The following is a 21,454-nucleotide window of genomic DNA, read 5'->3' as shown; positions in this document are numbered from 1 at the left end:
AAGTTTCTGTTTTGCCTGCTTATAACATCATCTCTTACCTGCTCCCCACTTGTGAAATGGGGCCTTCATCCTATAATTCAGACAACAGAAAGCAGGTATAAGGATGGACCATTGGGCTCTTTATACCCAGAAACTACATGTCGAACCCCAAGGGGAGCAGAGGCATGACCTTGGGTCCCCGTGTGTTCCCTTATGCCCTCATTTCTCTTTTCACACAACCCCACATTCGATCTGAGACTGGAAACCCTCCCTGCTTCCTGCGCTGCTTCTGTGTGAACATTCTGCCACATTCCCAGTTATGAAATTATTTTTGGCTACCACATCTGGGATCACCCACCGTGGGCCTTTAAATACCTGGGCTTTTACCCCAATGCCATTTGAAACTTATCCACAGTCCAACAACCGACTGGACAGCCTAAAAAAAATATTCAAAATTAACTAGAACAAGGGTTCTTTTATAGTTTCTAGTCCATGAGCCACTAGGCCCAAGAGAAATGGACATGTAACCCTATAGCTAGAAAAGTAATACTTACAAAGCTCTAACACAGCAAATGTCATGTAGATCAGTCTGGCTTTGGAGACAGCAAAAGAACAGACATTTGAGGTTGAGCTCACTCTTTTTACCAAAATGAGTGATCTTGACCTTTTGTTTCTTGTCACCGTTTCCTAATCTTTTAGAAGACAGGATTCTAGTAGTTTCTGTTAAAAATTAAGGATCAGTTTAAGTGATGGGGCTACTTAATATTTTAGTTTTGTGTAAAATAAATCAAAGTTTTGTTTTCTACCAAGCAGGGAACTTCTAGTAATTCTCTGTATCTTACTGCAAGCCTTATTGTGTCATCTGGAGTACTCTGGAATTCTCCTTCCTTCATTTGCTTTAAAGGAATCTGAAGAGGGCTGAGAACTGTGGTCTTGTCTTGCTTCAGGCATTTGCTTTCTTTTGCCATAAAAAGAAAACATGCCAAATTAGCATTAAGAGGAAAGTGCCTGGAGGGGATCCAATGTTCATGAAATAAAGGACATGTTTTGTCTCTGATTTGGTTCAACAAGTGAAATTGGTTTTACTGGATCAATAAACTCTGAGGGTAATAAGCATCTGGTAGAGTTTAAGGTTTCTATGCACTAGGTACATTTCGAGGTGAATGGCCAAGACGAACGCCAAACATTTAAGAGCACCTCAAAAGGCTCCACTCAAATGGTTTTATGGAGCAACGGCAATAATTTGCTATTTGTTCTAAGCATGGTCCTTAGAAGCAACAAGATACAAACTCTAGACAACAGTCCAGAAACATCCAAACTCACATAGACGTCCAAGATCTCATTAGTAGGCCCTTCAGCCAAAAAGGACTCTCCGGCAGTGCTGGAAATCTCATTTGGACGCTTGTAGGTGAACATGGTTCCTCCGCCTTCGTATTTTCCGGGTCGGTCAATTGCCCAGTTCCCGTTGATGATGGAGCGGCCAGAGCGACTTCTTAAGGCTGTTGAGAAAAATGAGATAGTTCCGCAGGTAAGTAGAGTCCTTAAGTGGAAACTGAACTGCTGCCCCAGTTGCTGGCTTGTTCACTCATCGAGAGTTTCCTCAGGACCCACTCTGTGCCAGACACTGATTGGGGCCCTGGGGGGACAGTGAGGCATTTAGACCACACCCCTTGGGGCTCTCTTATTTCCTCAATTTACTCCTTTTTTCTGCCACTTGAACTTAGTATAGAAATAAAGGCCAGAGTGGTCAGGAGAGAAAGATGTAGAGAAAGAGAGGGAAAGCAGAAAGAGAGGGAGGCAAAAAGGAGGGGGAAGGGAAACTATATTGTACCCCATTATCTAGGTTGCTCATTGCCACTCCGTGAGCTGATTTTGGCCTCCACACAGGCTTAGTTTGGCCTTTATTGTGTTTTCTTAGAAAAATAATTGAACACAAATTTTAGAATTGGGAGATTTCACATTAAAAATTTAGAGTTCTAGCATCTCTTGTAAAACAGGAGATATGTTAACATTGGCTCCACATCCTGTGATGGCAGCCATGGGCTAGTGCTGAGAGGACGCCCCTTTTAGACGGAGTCTGTGTGCTCTGGCTCCCACAAATCCCCACCACCCCAGGACCCCCCAACACTGAGGCTACATCTCAGTCTTGTACCTATTATTTATAAATAGGGATTATTTATTTCATGTACAAGCACACTTACATTGTTATTTTTCATAGATAATACAATTTTTCCTATACTTCTTTCTAGTTGGATGTCTACTAAAAGTGGCAAAGCTAAAGACAGGCCAAGGGGCCACATGATTTTCTTCTACCTCCTCAGCTCAATTCATTTTATTACCTCCTGGCTTCTGTGACTGTTGAGGCCATGATTACGTTGGCTACTCAAAATCAGTCCTCACAACACTGCTGAGTAGATGCGTCTCCCATCTTTCAGAAAGAGGTTCAGGGATGAGAGGAGGTGTTCAAGTTCACAAAGACGGTATGTGACAGGTGATTTGGGATCCATACCCAGGAGGGAGGTAAGAAAGTACAAGAGGGGCCAGAAGTGGGGTGTTAGCATTAGTAAGAGAAGAAGGGACAGCACCTGAGCAGGCTTTCTTCCCTGGCCCTCTGGCACCTTGAAACCTACAACCAGTGGTGGATTGGGTTTAAAGGAGATCGTATTGGACTTCCCCGGTGGCGCAGCAGTTGAGCGCTGGGTTGCGAAGCTGCCCGCAGCCTCTGCAGCGCTGGTTCAATCCCCGGCTGCTCCCCAGCCACCAGAGGAGGGTCCCACATGGCGCGCAGACCTCTCCTGCCGCCTGCTGCTCCCCTCAGCAGTGTACTTCGGTCCTTCTGCCTGCTCTGCTCCCTGCTCTGGCTCTGGTGAATTCTCTCACCCTCCCGTGCTTCTGACTGTACCCAGTGCTTGTATAAATAAATAAATAAATCTTTAAAAAAATATAAAAAAATAAAGGAGATCCTATTATAAGTGCCAGACACATAGTGGGCCTGTGGTGGCTACTCTGCATCACTTTACAGAGTTGCTAGATTTAATTTTTTACAATTTATTATGAAAAATTTATACATAAACAAAGTAGTGAGAACAGTATAATAAACTTCCATGCACACATCATCCAGCTTCAACTAATGATCAAATCATGACCCCTTCCACTTTGCAAATCCAAGAGCCCATTCATCCTTAATATTTTCAGCAGTTGTCTCTAAAATACTCCTTGTATTTGTCTCATTTTCAGCAGTATTTCTTCAATGGGCCTTCCCAGGTCTGTAGAATCAGAAGTTATATGAAGGCCAGAAGAGCATCTGATTCTCGGCAACCTTCCCGGAGGACTCTACCCCTGGTTGGCTAGTTTCCATAGCTACCGCAAGACCACAAGGAAGACTGAATTATAAAATTAATTCAGCTTATTGAGTGGCAAAACCAAGTTAAGAGTAGAGACCGAGGAAGAAGAGGGGTGGAGGCCATTTTCTCTCAAAAACCACACTTTCTGAGAAGACAGTGTTTTCATTTTGTAACTTCCAATTCCTCAGCCACCTCAAATCTGACTCTTACCGCCATCATCTCATTGAAACAATGATAATGAATGTCAGAAAGACCTCTAAGTTGGTAAATCCAGTGGGCATTTCCTAGCCTCTCCTGCTGGACCTCTCAGCTGTGTATGGATTTCCTGACCACTCCCTCCCACGGGGAACATCTTTGGTTTCTGGAACACCATGCTCAGTTTCCTTCTCTTCTGTTTTTGGGCTGCTCGTATTCTTTTCTCTCTCATCTACTAGGCCGTTACTTATCAGCATTCCTTAAAGATTAGAAGTAGACCAGCTGTGGGTCTTGTAACCCTTTCCTGGACAGTTTCGTCCATGCCCATGGTTTTAATCTCAACATTCCAGTGACTTCCAAATTTGTTTCTAATCCAGACTTTTCCTTTGGTACCAGAATTTTATATCTAATTGCCTACTTGACAGCTTCACTCAGACATGTTTTCTAAAACTGAACTCATCCCTGACCTCTCCTAGTGTTTCTTCTTTTAGTAAATGGTGCCACCATTCATCTGATCAGACACCCAGAGTAATCCTGGATGCCTTCTCCCTTCGTCACCCCCATGTCTAATCCATCATCAAATTTTATTTCACCTTCTCCATATTTCCTGAACACATCTGCTTCTCTTCATATCCACTGTCATAGTCCAGGGGCCAAGTTACCATTAGATCTCATCTGGACTAACTCAAAAACTCTCACTGGTCTTCCTGTTACCCTTCTTTTCAGTCAGAGTAATATTTGCAGAATGCAGATTTGACCACCAAATAGAGCTCCAAACCATTTCATGGCTTTCTATTTCTCTAGGAGGAAAAACCCCAATAATTTGCGGGGTCAGGGCCTCAGGTAATACAATTCAGCCTCATGTCTGTCTGTTCTTCCCTCTGTGCTTTCTCCCTGGCCCCCTTTTAGCTCACCTAATACATCATGGTCCCTCCACAATGCTGTTACTTCTTCCAGAAATGCTGCCCCTAATGCCAAGTTCTATGTGTTCTTTAGATATCTGCTTCTCCAGAGCAGTCTCCTCCCCCCTCTATCCAGTCCTGTCTCTTCCTTATATGTTCTCACAAATGCAAGAGCCTTTTCTTCAAGGCCTTTCACCCAGTCGGTACACACATCTGCACAGAATAGGATCTGATTAATGTTTGCCTTGTAAACTCCAAAAGGACAAAAGACAGTAGAGTTTCCTCATTGTTCTACTTCTGGCACCCAGCATAGTGGTCACCACATCAAAAGAACATAATAAATGTTTACAAAATGCAAAAATACATACTAGAAGAAGGCAAACAGTTCAAAAAATATAGACAGTAAACCAAGCACAAATATACCTTAAGCAAATAAAAAGATATTTCCTCACCTTACTTATAATTTAAGAAATGAAAGTCGGGCCTCCCTGGTGGCACAAGGGGTTAAGATGCAACCTATGAAGCTATCCACAGTCCCTGCAGCATGAGTATCATCCCCAGCCAGGGAGCAACCACATAGCACAGCAGACCTCTCCTGAATCGCCCACTGCTCCCCTCAGCAGTGTATTTCAGTCAGTCTGCCTGTTCTGTTCCCCACTCTGTCTCTGGTGCATCCTCTCACCATCCCCCCCAACTCTGGCCTGTACCCTAATTCTTGAATGCATAAATAAATAAATCTTTTTAAAAAAAGAAATGCTAGTCAAAACCACAATGGGATATTTTTGACCCCATAGATTTGTAAACATTTAAAAAATTTATAACCATCAACATTGATGGGTATATCAATAGGCAAACACCCATCACATTGACTCAGCCAGACTGAAGGCAATTTAGTTAGATTGTTAAAACTTTAAAGGTGCACACAGTTGATTGAAGAATTTTACTTCTAGGAAACTGCTTGAGGGATATTAAGAAATGTATACAAAGATGGCAGATATTTTTAAAATAGAAAAAACTAAAAACAACCTAAATGTCCATCAGTAAAAAACTGCTTAAGTAAACAGTCATATTGGATATTCATGCAATGCAATATCCAATGCAAGGAGATAGAGCTGTCTGTCTGTGGGTATGGGAGGAAGGCTACTTGAAAACTGAAACAAAAATGCAGAAGTGTATGCATTTGGTCTTATTTCTGTATTTTTAAATAAAAAGCATGTAGTTACGTACATCGAACTGTTTAGAGAGAGACATAAAACTGTTAAGTGTTTGGGTACAGGCACTGGGGATGGGAGATGAGAAGGGAGACATTTATTTCTGATTTATATATTTTTACTACCATTTAAAATGTTTTTTACCATATGTATAACGACTTTTTTTAAGATATATTTATTTATGCATACAAAAGCTGGGTACAGGCCAGAGGTATGGCGGGGGGGGGGGGGGTGGTGGTGAGAGGATTCACCAGAGACAGAGTGGGGAGCAGAACAGGGAGACTGAAACACACTGCTGAGGAGAGCAGCTGGAGAGTTGGGAGAGGACTGTTGTGCCATGTGGGTAGTTCCCTGGCCAGCCGGGGATCAAACTCGTGCTGCAGAGGCTGCAGACAGCTTCACAGTGCTGTGCTTAACCCCTTGTGCCACCAGGGAGTTAACACAGGCATACCTTGATTTATTGCACTATGTAGATACTATGTTTGTTTACTAGTCCTTCCACCAGCAAGATTACAACTTGTTGGAAGCCTAGATCATGGCTAGCATTGTTTGGCAATAAAGCATCTTCAAGTTAAGGCCTATACACTGGTTTTGTAGATATAATGCTGCTGCAGGCTTAGCAGGCTAAAGTATAGTGTGAACATAACTTTCTTAGATTTGACGTGAACATACAGACATTCATCTGCCTTGCCTTATTGCAGCATTCCCTTTTTGCAGTGATCTGGAGCTGAACCCACAATATCTCCAAGGTGTGCCTGCTTATGGGACATGGTACAAGCAGAAATATTGCTGAGGAATCTATGTATTTTTCCTTTTTAGCAGCTTCTTCTTAAAATTGCATTTAGAGCATCAAAAGCTCAGAGTTGAGGTAGGTTTTGTTATGATTTTATTGTTCTTTGTGATAATATTGTAGAAGAGGTTAATATCTGAAAACCAAAAAATCCATTAAAAAAGTCATTTGAAATACTGCTAAGGGGAGAGCTGAGAGGGCCTCCCCAATAAAAAAATGGGAAACCTGAGGTTTTTTATTATCAACTACTATTACCTACGCATCCTCTCTAAAGGTTCAGATGAACCTTTGACCACACACTAGCAGAGCAAAAAAGCCACAGCAAAATAAAAAAATATCAAAACAAAAAAAATCATTTCAAATTTTCATTAAACAGAGTCTTGATTTCATATGCCCAAACTCCAAAATGAGCTCCAACCTGGCCTTTTGTGTCCAAAACAGTTGCATCTGCAGCTGATGTATCTGTAAGCAGTTCCAGGGCTATCAGTGGTGTCCAGAGCTAGACACCAAAGGTGCAGGGGACGTACTCTGGCTTGAGGGTGAACTCACTGAAGGTCAGGGTTTGGCAAAGCCTGTTTGAAAGGTACCCTCACAGCTATGAGATGATCAGAAAGTCTCTACTCTTATTTGACATTTGGGTTTTATTCCGAGCTAGTTGTCAACAATGGGCATATATTATTTGGCCTAAATTGTCTGTGCAGATAATGCCTTTCTCCAAGATTCCTAGAGGAGTCACTTCTACATCCAAGCCCTGCTTCTCATATACTTTTCCACCTTAATGCCTATTGCTTTCTTCTTTTGGAAAATGAAGGTTAAGTTCTTCCCACTAACAGAATTCCAAGCTTATTAATATTTTGTTTTTTTGTTTTAAGAAGCTATTAGGGAAGTAGCAAGGCAAAAACAAGTGTGGTGTCAACCGTCACGGCCACCAGTGCCAGCTGGAGGTCTGCAGCCCTGTGACTTTGGTCCAGTCCATGAGCTTGCCTGGAAGCCCACCTGTGGGCACGAACTCAAGCAAACCACGGATTATGCTAGCTAATTAGAGGACCCTGAAAATTAAACATGACTATTCACTTCACACTGCCATTGGGAAGGGTCATCATGTTATATCTTTATTTTCACTAAGTTCTAGTTGAAATTTACCATTCTTTCTTTTATAAATGTAGGCAACATAATAGTATTAGCAGTCCTGTGACTTTCTTTCACCAACTACATATATATTCATATGATATAGATGTTACAGATATTTTGAAACTGTTTTTTTAAAAAAAAAATCACTATTTTGAAATTACAATAGCTATTAAACCCTCCACAAGATCTCCTAATTTAGTGTTAAAGAAGCATGCTACTGTATTGCAAATTTGTTTTCTAAAAATATTGTGATTGGGCCTCCCCTGGTGGCGCAGTGATTGAGCACTGGGCTGCGAAGCTGCCCACAGCCTCTGCAGCGCCGGTTCGATCCCCGGCTGCCAGCGAGGGTCCCACATGGCACGCAGACCTCTCCTGTCGTGCCCGCTGCTCCCCTCAGTGGTGTATTTCGTCACTCTGCCTGTTCTTTTTTTTTTCTTTTTTTTTTTTAATAATAAATTTTATTTTTATATTCCCCATACAATTGCAGCCCCCCCATTCTGACCCCAATCCCTCCCCTCCCGCCCCCGCCCCCTAAAAGTGTCTCTGGTTCATAGTTTTTTGTTGATTTTGATTTTCACTTTCTTATAGTTATTCATTTTCCTGGTCCCTTTTTTAAGTTTTCTAGATTCCTGCTATGAGTGAGACCATCCGGTATTTTTCTTTTTCTTTTTGGCTTATTTCGCTGGTCCCTCTGCCTGTTCTGTTCCCCGATCTGGCTCTGGTGAATTCTCTCAACCTCCTGTGCTTCTGACTGTACCCAGTGCTTGCATAAATAAATAAATAAATAACTAAATAAATCTTTAAAAAAATATTTTGATTATAATAATTCAATATAATGGGTTCCCCTTTTACTCCACTGTATCTTATTTTACAGATTTAAAGATAGTAATTTGAGAGGATACCCACTGACTGCCAAAGGAGTCCATGGCACAAAAGAGTGAAGACCCCCCCTCACTTAATGCTTTATGGTTTTCAAAACACAAACTCAGGTAATATGAATGCCAATCCTATATGGCAAGCAGGACATACATTGCTTTTATTGTACAGATGAGGAAATAGGTTCAGAGAGATCAAGTTACTTGCTCAAGGTCACGGACTGTCATGTAAAGTTCAGGACTTGAACTGTGATGTTCTGAATTCATATTCTTTCCATTATGCCAGTAGTTCTCGCAGAGCAGTCCTTGGACCAACAATTAGCACCCCCTGGAAGCTGGTTAGAGGTGGAGGTTCAGGCTGGCTGAATTAAAAACTCTGGGGTAGGGTCCAGTATCTGGGTTTGACAAGTCCTCCAGTTGGTTGTGGTACCTGTTATAATTGGAGAACTACTACTAAAACCTTCCCTTGTCTCATATTTTCAGTCCTGATCAAAAGCTAAGGGAGGAATTTTCTGGCTTTGCCTGGGTAACATGACCGACACCGAGAGGAGCGAAACTAAAGGCCAGTGTGTGTGTGTGTGTGTGTGTGTGTGTGTGTGTGTGTGTGTCAGGGTGGGGGTGGGTGGGGTGGGGGCTTCCTTCCACCTTCCTACTAAAGCTCTCACACAATGACCTCCTTGCCTGAGAGCACTAAGGATTCACAGAACTGACCTTCCCATGGATTCTGAGTCACCAGCAATAATTCTAGAGTATGCCTGTAATTGTGTGATGTATACATAACGCATAAGCCATTAAGAGTTTGGATTGTGAATAACCCTATGGGGGCTGGAGGAGCTGTAAAAAAGTCTAATTTAACTCAACCAGAAATTATATCGAGACATTGAACAAACCCACATACTGAATTGTTAAATCCTAGGATGCACAATTTCCCACATTTTTCCATGACTGACAGTAGACATATATGGTTTTATAGTAGGAGAGCAGTGGCTGCCAGGCAGATGACTAGGTTCTGATGTAGCTGTCATTTCCTGAACACTAGTGAAACTGACCCGATTAAGTCACTTCAACTGAGTTAATTATATTGGCAGCCTAATTTGTAGATGCATTAAATTAAAAAAAATTTAGGCTATGACATAATAGTGAAGCACATAAATAATAAATTTATACTTGGATGACTTTGTATATTTGTCTTGCATCTGTGTTACTATTATCTACATAAAGAAAAAGATCATTCCAGTGCCCCAGCAGGCTCCTTGACCCCAAGACTCAAGGGTTACACTACTCTGCAATTTAAGCATCATAATTTTGCTTGTTTTGAATTTCATATAAATGGAATAAATGGAATAATCCCATTCATACTCTTTTGTGCTGGATATCTGTTACTTAACATCTAGGTGATTCATCCACCTGGTTGCACTTACCAATAGTTCATTCTTTCTCATAGCCATTTAGTAGTATACAAACATTTATATACCATTTATCTACTTTTTCTATTACTGATAGAAATCAGTAATATTTGAGATGTTTCCCAATTTTTAAAAAAAAATATTTATTTATGCATACATGAGTTGGTCTAGAGGCCAGAGGTGTGGAGGTGTAAGAGGATTCACCAGAGACAGAGCGGGGAGCAGAACAGGCAGATTGACTGAAATACACTGCTGAGGGGAGCAGCGGGCGCGACAGGAGAGGTCTGCTTCACCATATGGGACCCTCGCCGGCTGGCCGGGATGGAACCGGTGCTGCAGAGGCTGCGGACAGCTTCACAGCATGGCACTCAACCGCCAGCGCCACCAGGGGAGGCCCCCATTTTTGACTCTTATGGGTAAAGCTGCTAGAAAATTTTTGTATATGTTCTTGGTAGACATAAATTCTCATTTCTGTTGAGGATATACCCAGGGGTAGAATCACTGGGTTACAGGTATAAGCATGTTTAGTTGTAGTAGGCACGGCCAAATATTTTTTCTAAAGTGGTTGTAACCTTGAGTTGATGTGGTTGGGAGCCAGGAACCTCACTGAAGGAAAAGAGACACACAAATATGGAATGGGGGAAGGCAACATATAAGCCTGGGGACATGCATTTGAATTTGAGATAATATGAATTCCTAATTTTGAAGGTATGTACATGTATGTTTATGTGTACATGCATGTACATATATGTATGCAAATATGCAAATTCCAGACATGCATATTCCTAGCTCTGACTGCTAACAGGGTTAAGAAACATAGGTACTCCTTTAGCAATATGCTACCAGCACCTTAATCCCTGTCTTGAATATCAGTCGTCATTAAAGGCACCATTTCCTGGAGAAATGACTAATTCTGGGGCTGGGGCTGGGGTGGGGGTACAAGCTAAGCTTGGAAGTCAGGAAGTGGTCACAAAACAATGGGAACATGTCACAAGGATACAGGTGTCACCTGCAAGGAGCACCTACTGACTGTAACTGGGACACTTTGAACACTCAAATTAGTAATGAATTATAAATTATTAAAAAAAAAGGAAATGAATGAACCATGGCAATAAGCAGCAGATAAAGGAACACACATGGGAGAAGGCAGGCTCCTTGCTTACAAGAGATTGCAATACAGAGGGGGTGCTGGTGAATATAGAGCGGGTACTGGTGAATGTAGAGTGGTGCTGGAGTTAGGAAAGTATTTTGTAATCATCATGGTAAAGATTGGTTTTGACCAGAATCCCAAGAGGACACTAAGCTTGGGAGGGGGGCATTTTGATGTGGAATGGGATATTCCCATGGTGTTATTAATCCCCAGACTGCTTACTGGTTGCAAGGGTGAAAGAGTAATTACCCCGTGGAGAAATTGGGCAGCATTTCCCAGGTGATCAAAACTAACATCTCCAGTGAGGAAAGATGGCCATCATGTTCCTCCTGACATGCCGCCTTGAGCAGGGCAGCGTTGCAGCCTAGAGTGTGTCTTTCAGTCTAGTCACAAGGAGAGTCAGATAGTGAGGAATGCTGGATTTCCAAAAGGGGAGGGGTACTGTATTATTCTCCAAAAATGTCAATATCATAAAAGACAGGAAAGTCTGTGGAAATATAGATCGGATGAGGAGAATGAGAAATGTCAACTAAATTTCATACTTGACCTGGATCCTGAGCCAGAGGGAGAAAAGGGCTACCAAGGACATTATTAGAATAACTATAAGAAAAGTTTGCATGTGTTCTGAGTCCCAAAGAATGTTATATGAAATAGATACCAGCTATGGTTGGTTTAAATAAGAAAATAAATTGGGCAAGGGAATATTGGGGAGTCGCAAAGATAAGACAGTATACAACTTCGCACACAGTTTGCAGACAGTACACACAGGTTCAGACAGTGCACACTGGTGCAGGCTATACAATATGACTAGAGAAGTTGATAAAATGCCCATGGAGTAGAGGATGATGGAGAGGAAGTGGCGTTCGAGCTGGAAAATGCAGGGTGAGGTGTAGTTCACCAGGCAGAGGACTGGAGAAGGGCATCTGGGGACTGGTGTGGACAAAGGCAGGGGCAGGAAGGAGCTTGGCATTGAAGGGGTTGGGGTCAGTCTGGAGCAGGTAGAGAAAGGGTGTGATGGGATGCCAGGGCTGGAGTAGAGTGAGGGGTGTGGAGTGAGAACCCCTGAAGCTGAGGTTGGAAGAGGAGATGGCTAATTGACTCCTACGGCTGGATTGCGGGCACTGGGGAGCCATGAATGGTTTTTGATCAGGAGAATGAGGTCTGGGTTTCGGAGCTAACACTGCACTGGCTGCTGAATAGAGAGAAGCGCATTCACAACACAGTTCTCTAGTACCTCTCTTGCCTCTTCCTGCACAGGGACAGCACCAGCTCTGCTACTGGAGCCATCCAACTGTGCCCTCTTGTTTAGGCTGAGCTCTCTACTCTCCATGAGCAGGGAAGGACCTCTCTTTGCTTTACAAGGAATTACATTTGTTTGATTACTCCAGTGGATGTCATTATAGATCAGTTATTCTAGAGATAAGCCCAATATCTTTCTCACCCTAAATGAGCCTGCTTACTGATCTGCCTTTTTATTTGTAAAGTATTTTCCAGTTATTCAGATTCAAATTAGGCAATCATCTTCCCTATCTTCATTCCCACCCCTTTGTCAATCAATCTTCAGATATAGCATTTCCTTTTAACTGCAGCCACCTTGGTCTGCCCCCAGAATCAAGATTCTCTTTGCCTTACACCTGGACTGTGGCAGAGAACCAGGAATCTCTCTGCATGTTATTTCACTTAATCTTCTGAAGTACCCTTTCCTCATGTCCTTTCTCTGTCCCCAAATTTCCATGGCTAAAAGATAAAGCCCATTCTCCCCTGATTCACAGTTAAGGTCTTGTATGATATGACCCTACCTTTATTACAGGCTGCTTGTCTTTATTCAATCAAATCTTCTCTTTATTCAATCATTTTGTACTAAGCAAAATGTTGGCAATTTGTGTTTCTGGCTTACTGTTTTCCAGTTTCATTATGATTTTTCATAAGGTATGAGCATTGTCCTATTTAGCATCTGACAAAAAAACATGATAGATGTGGAATAATGTCAGCATCCCCTTTTAATTCTAAGGTTTTATTCAAGTGATGCTATCCCTGCTTCTAACCTCTTAACCCTAGTCTTAATGTCTATCTTCTGTTCCTTGAGTCTTAATCATTTGCTATCTTGATTCTAAATGCAGTGTCCAAGCTTCTAAGATTTTTTTTTTAACTTCAGGAAAGTTGAATGAGACTCATAAAGCGCATAACCCTTCTCCTACGCAGACTCGCCTCTCTTTTTATTTTATTTTCCCTTTCACACTGGATTCCCACTTCTATCATCCTCTGCCCATCCCAGCAAGCACCTACGCTGATGTGACCTACAGGTATATGCATAATTTACATAAAATTACTGTTTTCCAGAACCGTCTGCTCTTAAGAGCTACATTTGTTGCCGTAATGTCTATTAAATGATGGTTTTCTAACTGCCCTACTATTGCCTGGCATACAGCTACCTCAGTTTACTTAGCTAAGCCCCTCTGCTGGTGGGGACCAGCTTTAAAATTTCTTTTTATCCTCAACAGTGTTAGCACAGAGCTGGTGTTAGTAAGGATTCGGCGGTATTTGTTGACAAAACACCAGAAGCCAGAAAGATCCACTTAAAAAATAGCAACCGGGCCTCCCCGGTGGCACAGCGGTTGAGTGCTGGGTTGCGAAGCTGCCCACAGCCCCTGCGGCGCTGGTTTGACCCCCGGCCACCGGGCGAGGGTCCCACATGACGCACAGACCTCTCCTGCCACCCGCTGCTCCCCTCAGCAGTGTATTTCCTTGGTCTGCCTGTTCTGTTCCCCGCTCTGTCTCTGGTGAATTCTCTCACCCTCCTGCGCTTCTGACTGTACCCACAGTGCTTGTATAAGTAAATAAATAAATCTTAAAAAAAAAATAGCAACCCTTTTTTAAGACCTGAGTGATTTTATAAATGCAATCCCAAAATATGTAATAGAATGTCATGTATTTTGATTTTAATTTGAGTATTTATTTATTCAATAAAACTTGGCCTTAATTTTGGCAGATATAATCAGTGAGTAGTCAGCTGTAAGTATTGCAGTGTGTATGTACTTAGCCATAATATATGTGGATTTTATGTAAGGGGAACAAAAAAACCACATATGAATATGTCTTTATTACACACATTTCTTTTGTATAATTAAAACATAATGTAATTTACTACCTTCATATTGATCGCAGGCAGCTGGAACTTTCTGCATATTAAGTTTATGACAACACATAAAGTATGGCTTTTTTTGTAGGGAAAGTTATTACCAAAATGACTGAAAATGAAACTTTCTTTAAAATGGATTTCTTAGAGTCAATTTAGAAATCTAGAAGGAACAACCATTTCCAGCAGTATATTAATTTAATATACATTGCCATTGTTTTTATCGTAATGGATCAAAAATATCAGTATATGTATATAAGTTTAATGTACATGTGCTTTATATATATTTAATACATTATGACCAATTTTATTACTTATGCAATTGTTCTAACTTTGAAAGTTGTTCAGGATGAAATTTTTTTTTTTTTATAAATTTTATTGTTATATTCCCCATACAATTGCAGCCCCCCCATTCTGACCCCAATCCCTCCCCTCCCGCCCCCGCCCCCCTAAAAGTGTCTCTGGTTCATAGTTTTTTGTTGATTTTGATTTTCACTTTCTTATAGTTATTCATTTTCCTGGTCCCTTATTTAAGTTTTCTAGATTCCTGCTATGAGTGAGACCATCCGGTATTTTTCTTTTTCTTTTTGGCTTATTTCGCTGAGCATGATCCCTTCCAGCGCCATCCATGTTGCTGCAAATTGCATGTGTTTATCTTTTTTGAATGCTGAGTAATATTCCATGGTATATATGTTCCACATCTTCTTGATCCAGTCATCTATTTTTGGGCATTTAGGTTGTTTCCAAAGCTTAGCTATTGTAAACAGTGCTGCTATAAACATAGGGGTGCAGGTGTTCTTTGGAATTGATGTTTCTGTGTCCTTTGGGTAAATACCTAGGAGTGGAATTGCTGGATCATATGGAAGCTCTATGTTTAGTAGGTCCAGAAATCTCCACACAGCTTTCCACAGTGGTTGGACCAGTTTGCACTCCCACCAACAGTGCAGAAGAGTTCCTTTTTCTCCACACCCTCGCCAACATTTGTTGTTGCTAGTTTTTTTAATATGTGCCATTCTCACTGGTGTAAGATGGTATCTCATGGTAGTTTTGATTTGCATTTCCCTGATGACAAGTGATGTTGAACATTTTTTCATATGCCTGTTGGCCATTTGCATTTCCTCTTCAGAGAAGTTTTTTTTAAGCTCTTCTGCCCATTTTTTGACCGGATTATTTTCTTTGTTGTTGTTGAGTCTCATCAGCTCTTTGCAGATTTTTGTGATCAGTCCTTTATCATTAGTGTTGGGTGCAAAAATGTTCTCCCAGTTGGTGGGGTTTCTCTTTGTTTTTGTTATTGTCTCTTTTGCTGTGCAAAAGCTCTTTAATTTGATGTAGTCCCAGCTGTTTATCTTTGCCTTCACTATCACTGCTTTGGGTGATGTGTCTGTAAAGATGTCTTTGATGTGCAAATCACGTAGTGTTTCGCCTATATTTCCTTCTATATATTTTATGGTTTCAGGTCTTATGTCTAGTTCTTTAATCCATTTTGAGTTGATTTTTGTGTATGGTGTGAGGTGGTGGTCAAGCTTCATTCTTTTGCATGTAGCAACCCAGTTTTCCCAGCACCATTTATTGAACAAACTTTCTTTGCTCCAATGCATATTCTTTGCACCTTTGTCAAAGATTAGTTGACCATAAATCTGTGGGTTTATTTCTGGATTTTCTATTTGATTCCATTGGTCTGTATGTCTGTTCTTGTTCCAATACCATGCAGTTTTGATGATTATGGCTTTGTAGTATAGTTTGAAGTCTGGGAGTGTGATGCCTCCATTCCCTTCTTTTTTTTTCAGGAGAGCTTTGGCTATTCGGGGTTTTTTTGTGATTCCATATGAATTTCATCAATAATTGTTCTATTTCTTTGAAGAATGACATTGAAATTTTGATTGGAATAGCATTGAATCTGTATATTGCTTTTGGAAGGATGGCCATTTTAATAATGTTTATTCTTCCAATCCATGAGCAGGGGATGTCTCTCCATTTCTTTGTGTCTTCTTCTATTTCTTTTAACAGTGTTTTATAGTTTTCTTTGTATAGGTCCTTTACCTCTTTTGTTAGATTTATTCCCAAATATTTGATTTTTTTTGTTTCAATAACAAAAGGGATGGTCTTTTTGATTTCTTCTTCTTCAGATTTATTGTTTGTGTATAGGAAGGCTACTGACTTTTGCGTGTTGATTTTGTATCCTGCCACTTTACTGAACTGATTGATGAGTTGAATTAGCTTTTCTGTGGAGTTTTTGGGGTTCTCTATGTATAATATCATATCGTCTGCAAATAGTGATAGTTTGACTTCTTCTTTTCCTATTTGGATTCCTTGGATGTCTTTCTCTTGTCTTATTGCCCTGGCTAGGACTTCCAGTATTATATTGAAAAGCAATGGTGAGAGTGGACATCCTTGTCTTGTTCCAGATCTTAATGGAATTGCTTTCAGCTTTTCACCATTGAGAATGATACTGGCTGTTGGCTTGTCATAGATGGCCTTTATGATGTTGAGGTATGTTCCTTGTATCCCAAGAATTTCAAGGGCTTTTATCATGAATGGGTGTTGCACTTTGTCGAAAGCTTTCTCAGCATCTATTGATATTATCATATGGTTTTTATATTTCTTTTTGTTGATGTGTTGGATAACGTTGATTGATTTTCGGATGTTAAACCATTCTTGTGCCCCTGGAATGAATCCAACTTGGTCGTGGTGAATTATCTTATGGATACATTGTTGGATTCTGATAGCTAAAATTTTATTGAGGATTTTTGCATCAGTGTTCATTAGGGAGATTGGCCTGTGGTTTTCCTTTTTTGTGTTGTCCTTGTTCGGTTTTGGTATTAGTGTAATGTTGGCTTCATAAAACGTGTTTGGTATTGTCCCTTCCTTCTCAATTTTTTGGAAGAGTTTGTGAAGGATAGGCACTAATTCGTCTCTGAATGTTTGGTAGAATTCATTTGTAAATCCATCAGGTCCTGGGCTTTTGTTTTTGGGGAGGTTTTTGATTACCATTTCAATTTCGCTAATTGTAATTGGTCTGTTTAGGTGTTCTATTTCTTCTTTATCTAGCTTTGGGTGATTGTAGAGTTGTAGGAATTTGTCCATCTCCTCTGGATTGTTAAACTTGTTTCCATATAACTGTTCATAGTAGTTACTGATTATTCTTTTGATTTCTGCTGTGTCCATTGTGATTTCTCTTCTTTCATTGATGATCCTGTTTATTTGTGCTTTCTCCCTTTTTTCCTTTGTGAGCCTGGCTAGGGGTTTGTCTATTTTATTGATTTTTTCAATGAACCAGCTCTTGGTTTCATTGATCTTTTGGATTGTTTTTTTAGTTTCAATTTCATTTATTTCTGCTTTGGTTTTTATTATTTCTTTTCTTCTACTGGTTTTGGGGTTTTTTTGTTGTTCTTTTTCTAGATCTTTGAGCTTCGAGATTAGGTTGTTTCTTTGCGTTCTTTCTTGTTTCTTGATGTGAGCTTCTATTGCTATATATTTTCCTCTTATTACTGCTTTTGCTGCATCCCATACATTTAGGATATTGGTGTCCTCCTTGTTGTTCAATTCAAAAAATTTTTTAATTTCTTCTTTGATCTCCTCATTAGTCCAATGGTCTTCCAGTAGTGTGGTTTTTAATCTCCATGAGGTAGGAAAGTTCCTTGCCTTCTTTCTATGGTTTATTTCTAGTTTGATGCCTTCATGGTCAGAAAAGATGGTTGATATGATTTCAATCTTGGTGTATCTGTTGATGTTTGTCTTGTGCCCCAGTATGTGATCGATCCTGGAGAATGATCCGTGTGCGCTTGAGAAAAATGTGTACTCCGTTTTTTTGGGGTTTAGTGTTCTATAGATGTCTGTTAAGCCCAATTGCTCTAGGTCCTTATTTAGAGCTTTGGTTTCTTTACTTATTTTTTGTCTTGTTGATCTATCCATTGTTGATAGTGGTGTGTTGAAGTCTCCCACTACGTATGTGTTTTCTCTGATGTCTGTTTTCAGAGAGGACAACAGTTGTCTGATATATTTTGGTGCTCCTTCGTTTGGTGAGTATATGTTAATGAGTGTTATTTCTTCTTGAAGTATTGTCCCCTTGATCATAATGTAGTGACCATTGGGGTCTCTTTTTATCTTTTTGAGTTTGAAATCTGTTTTATCTGATATAAGTATAGCTGTTCCTGCTTTCTTTTTTGGTCCATTTGCTTGTAGGATTGTTTTCCATCCTTTAACTTTGAGCCTATTTTTATCTTTTGTAGCTAAATGTGTTTCCTGGAGACAGCAAAAGGTTGGGTTTTGTTTCTTAATCCAGGCTGCAACTCTGTGTCTTTTTATTGAAGAGTTTAGTCCATTTACATTTAGAGTTAATATTGATATGTTAACATCTGTATTTGCCATTGTGTTTGTCTTTTTTTTTTTGGCCTTCTTTCATTGTTATTCGTCGCTCTGAGGTTCTGGCTTTAGGACTCCTTGTAGTATTTTTTGGAGTGGGGGTTTAGTTGCAATGAAATTCCGGAGTTTCTGTTTGTCTGGGAAGGTCCATATTCTTTCTTCAAAGAGGAAGGAGAGCTTTGTGGGATAGAGTATTCTTGGTTGGCATCTGTTTTCTTGGAGTCTGTTGACTATGTCCCTCCACTCTCTCCTTGCCCGTAGTGTTTCTTCGGAGAAGTCTGATGTCAGCCTGATTGATTTTCCTTTGAATGTTATCTGTTTCTTCCCTCTTGCCAGCTTCATTATTTTTTCCTTGTCCTGGATTCTTGGGAGCTTTACTATTATGTGTCTTGCTGTATTTTTCCTTTCGTCATGGAAGTTTGGTGTTCTTCTTGCTTCTTGTATATCAATTTTCAGCTCCTTCTTCACATTTGGGAAGTTCTCTTCAATTATCTCTTTGAATATTTTCTCTGTTCCTACATCTCTCTCCTCTCCTTCTGGTATTCCTATAACTCTTATATTTCCTTTCCTCATGGAGTCAGATAGTTCCCGAAGTCTTTCTTCGTTCTTTTTCCTTCGTACTTCTCTTTCCTTTTCTGTTTTGGTTCTTTTTATTTCTGTGTCTTCAAGATTACTTATTCGTTCTTCCATTTCATCTATTCTGCTTTCATTGCTTTTCCCAGAATTCTTTAGTTCTTCCATTAATTCTTTGATCTCCTGCATTTCTTTTACTTCCCTCTTTTGGGACTCAATTTCTTTCTTCTGACCATTGTTTTCCCTCTCTAGGGACTCAATTGCATTCTTCTGATCGTTGATTATTTTTCCCTTATCATTGTTTTCCTTTATGACTTCTGTCAGTTTTTTAATCACGGCAATTTTAAATTCTCTTTCTGGAAGGCTCAGAAATTCTTCCAAGTTATTGTCTTTGCAATCTGGGGGCTGGCTTTCTTTCTGTGGTGTGCTTTTTCTCTGGAGAGTTGCTAGGTTGCGTGTGGTTCTTCTCCTCCCTATTGTCTGTTTTCTAATTTGCCGTATGCGTTGGGATACTGTGTTGTTGGGACTGGCCGGCATCTTGGGTGGGCTTCTCTGTTCCGCTCTGGTTCCTCCAGGAGTCATCTGTCAGTTTCAAGCAGTCTTTACTGGAGAAAGGTCCCTTTCTAAAATGCCGATGTGGGGACACACTCCCCTGTGCGCCTGGTCTGCCCCGGCGGTGGGTTCCTGCTCCCCTCTGGGCTTGGACTGCAGGCCAGAGGGGGTCTGGCGTGGGCGAACTTCCCCCGCTCACCTCTGGCTCCTGAGGAAGCCTTCTGCAGGTAGTCTTTACTGAAGAAATGTCCCTGTTCTAAAATGGTGATGTGGGACACACTCCCTGCGCGTCTGGTCTCAGGCACACTCTTCTGCGCGCCTGGTCTGCCCCGGCTGTGGGTGCTCCCTCTCCCTGTGGGCTCAGACTACTTGTTCGGAAGGGGCCCCGGTGTGGGCTAACTCCCCAGCTGGCCACTAGCTCCTTCAGGAGCCTCTGCTGGCTTCAAGTCGCTAGGTGGCGCCAGAGATCTCTCCTAGAGCCCTTGGGGAGCTGATTTTCCACCCCGTGGGACAGGGAGCAGAGCGGGGATGGTAGGGTACACCTCAACGGCTTTGGGGTGCTGTGTCTGCCTTGTGCCCCACCGTCGTGGGGAACCCACGCCCCTAATTTCGTGCCCCAGGTCTCAGTTCCAAAGCCCTCAGTTCCAGGACGCGGGCTGTAGCCCAGATCAGTGGCGCGGGAATGGCGCCTTTTGAATCCCGCTCCCCTGCCTGGGCGCCTTGTTCCTGCTCACTCAGGGAGGGCCTCCGCCGTCTCCCCACAAGCCTAGGTCGCAGGCGCGGGGACCTGGGCAGCTGCGATCCGGTCCGGATCCGCGCCGCTTTCCGCGCAAGCTTACCGGGGCGGCCGGGGCTGTGTGCTGGTGCTGGTCTCCTCCTGGGGGGCGGGGCTCTCTTTAATGGCGCCTGGAGCTCACCTCCGCGGCGGATCCTGCAGGGTTCTCCACAGCTCCCGTTCACGGGGTGTGGTGGCTGCAATAGTTCCTTTCCACTCACAGACCCGCTTGCTGCGTCCTTTGTTCTTGTTGGCTGTTTTGGTTTGTTGTTTCCCTCCTCTCTGCCGGTCAGAGAGTGCCGCCTCTGTGGGCGGGGGAGGGGAGCAGGGTTCTGCGCTTCCCTCCCTTCTGGTCCTCTTTTATGGCCACTTTCTTCTTTGGGCAGTTTGCTGGAGTCGTCCGTTTATCTTCCGTGTCCCAGTTCTCACTGGGACCTGCCGCTTTTCCTCCCTATTAACTTTTTTTAATGGGAGATCTTACTCGCAGCGTCTCCTTGCCGCCATGTTGCTCCGCCCTCTCAATCTGTTCAGGATGAAATTTAAATAAATCTACATAGCTACAGAAAAATAAATTTAAAAAAATAGCAACACTATCAATAGCAGGAGAGGTATTTTATCAGGCTCCCACATGGAAGCTTAAAACTTGCTGAGAAAGGCAGCAACTTACTCACAAGAATATATCCTCCTTTTGGCACAGATGAAAACTGGAGCCATTTACCAAAAAATATGTCAGCGGTGGGAGTGCAATTCGGTGTTTCCTGTGTCCTGGTCCTCTGGTCAGCTCTGCCCTAAAACTGTGGGGAAGGGACATCTGTGCTCACCTCGTGAGTCAATTGTTCATTCTTACCCAGGGGATTCTGGTGGATGATGAGAACTCAGCAACAAAGAAGCATCCTGCATATACAGTCAGAGGGGACACCCCAGGGGTGAGACCTACTTGGTTTGGGGAAGGAAGGCAATGGCATCTGGTGGGATGGTACTGCTGCATGTGGGGGATGCTGGCTCACGTGCTGCCCTGGCAACCCCTTGCAAGTATAATCAGTCAGATTTAAAGCACTGGTCATGAGACTGCA

General features: G+C 41.8%; 1 protein-coding gene across 2 annotated transcripts in view; it reads right to left on the bottom strand.

Moving 5' to 3' along the window:
• Positions 1–21,454, bottom strand: part of THSD4 (thrombospondin type 1 domain containing 4) — a gene marked incomplete at its 5' end in the record, with an annotated part of 479,102 nt that overhangs the window by 35,629 nt on the left and 422,019 nt on the right. For both annotated transcript variants that reach the window (XM_084240624.1, XM_084240625.1), the window contains one exon: positions 1,303–1,478. In XM_084240624.1, the coding sequence (XP_084096750.1) occupies positions 1,303–1,478 (176 nt within the window). The remainder of the gene's footprint in view (positions 1–1,302; positions 1,479–21,454) is intronic.

Source organism: Talpa europaea (genome assembly GCF_964194135.1).
Source record: "Talpa europaea genome assembly, chromosome: 8".
In the NCBI taxonomy this organism is placed as follows: Eukaryota; Metazoa; Chordata; class Mammalia; order Eulipotyphla; family Talpidae; genus Talpa; species Talpa europaea.
Note: the sequence above shows the minus strand (reverse complement) of the source record. Positions and strands in the feature narration are given on the sequence as shown.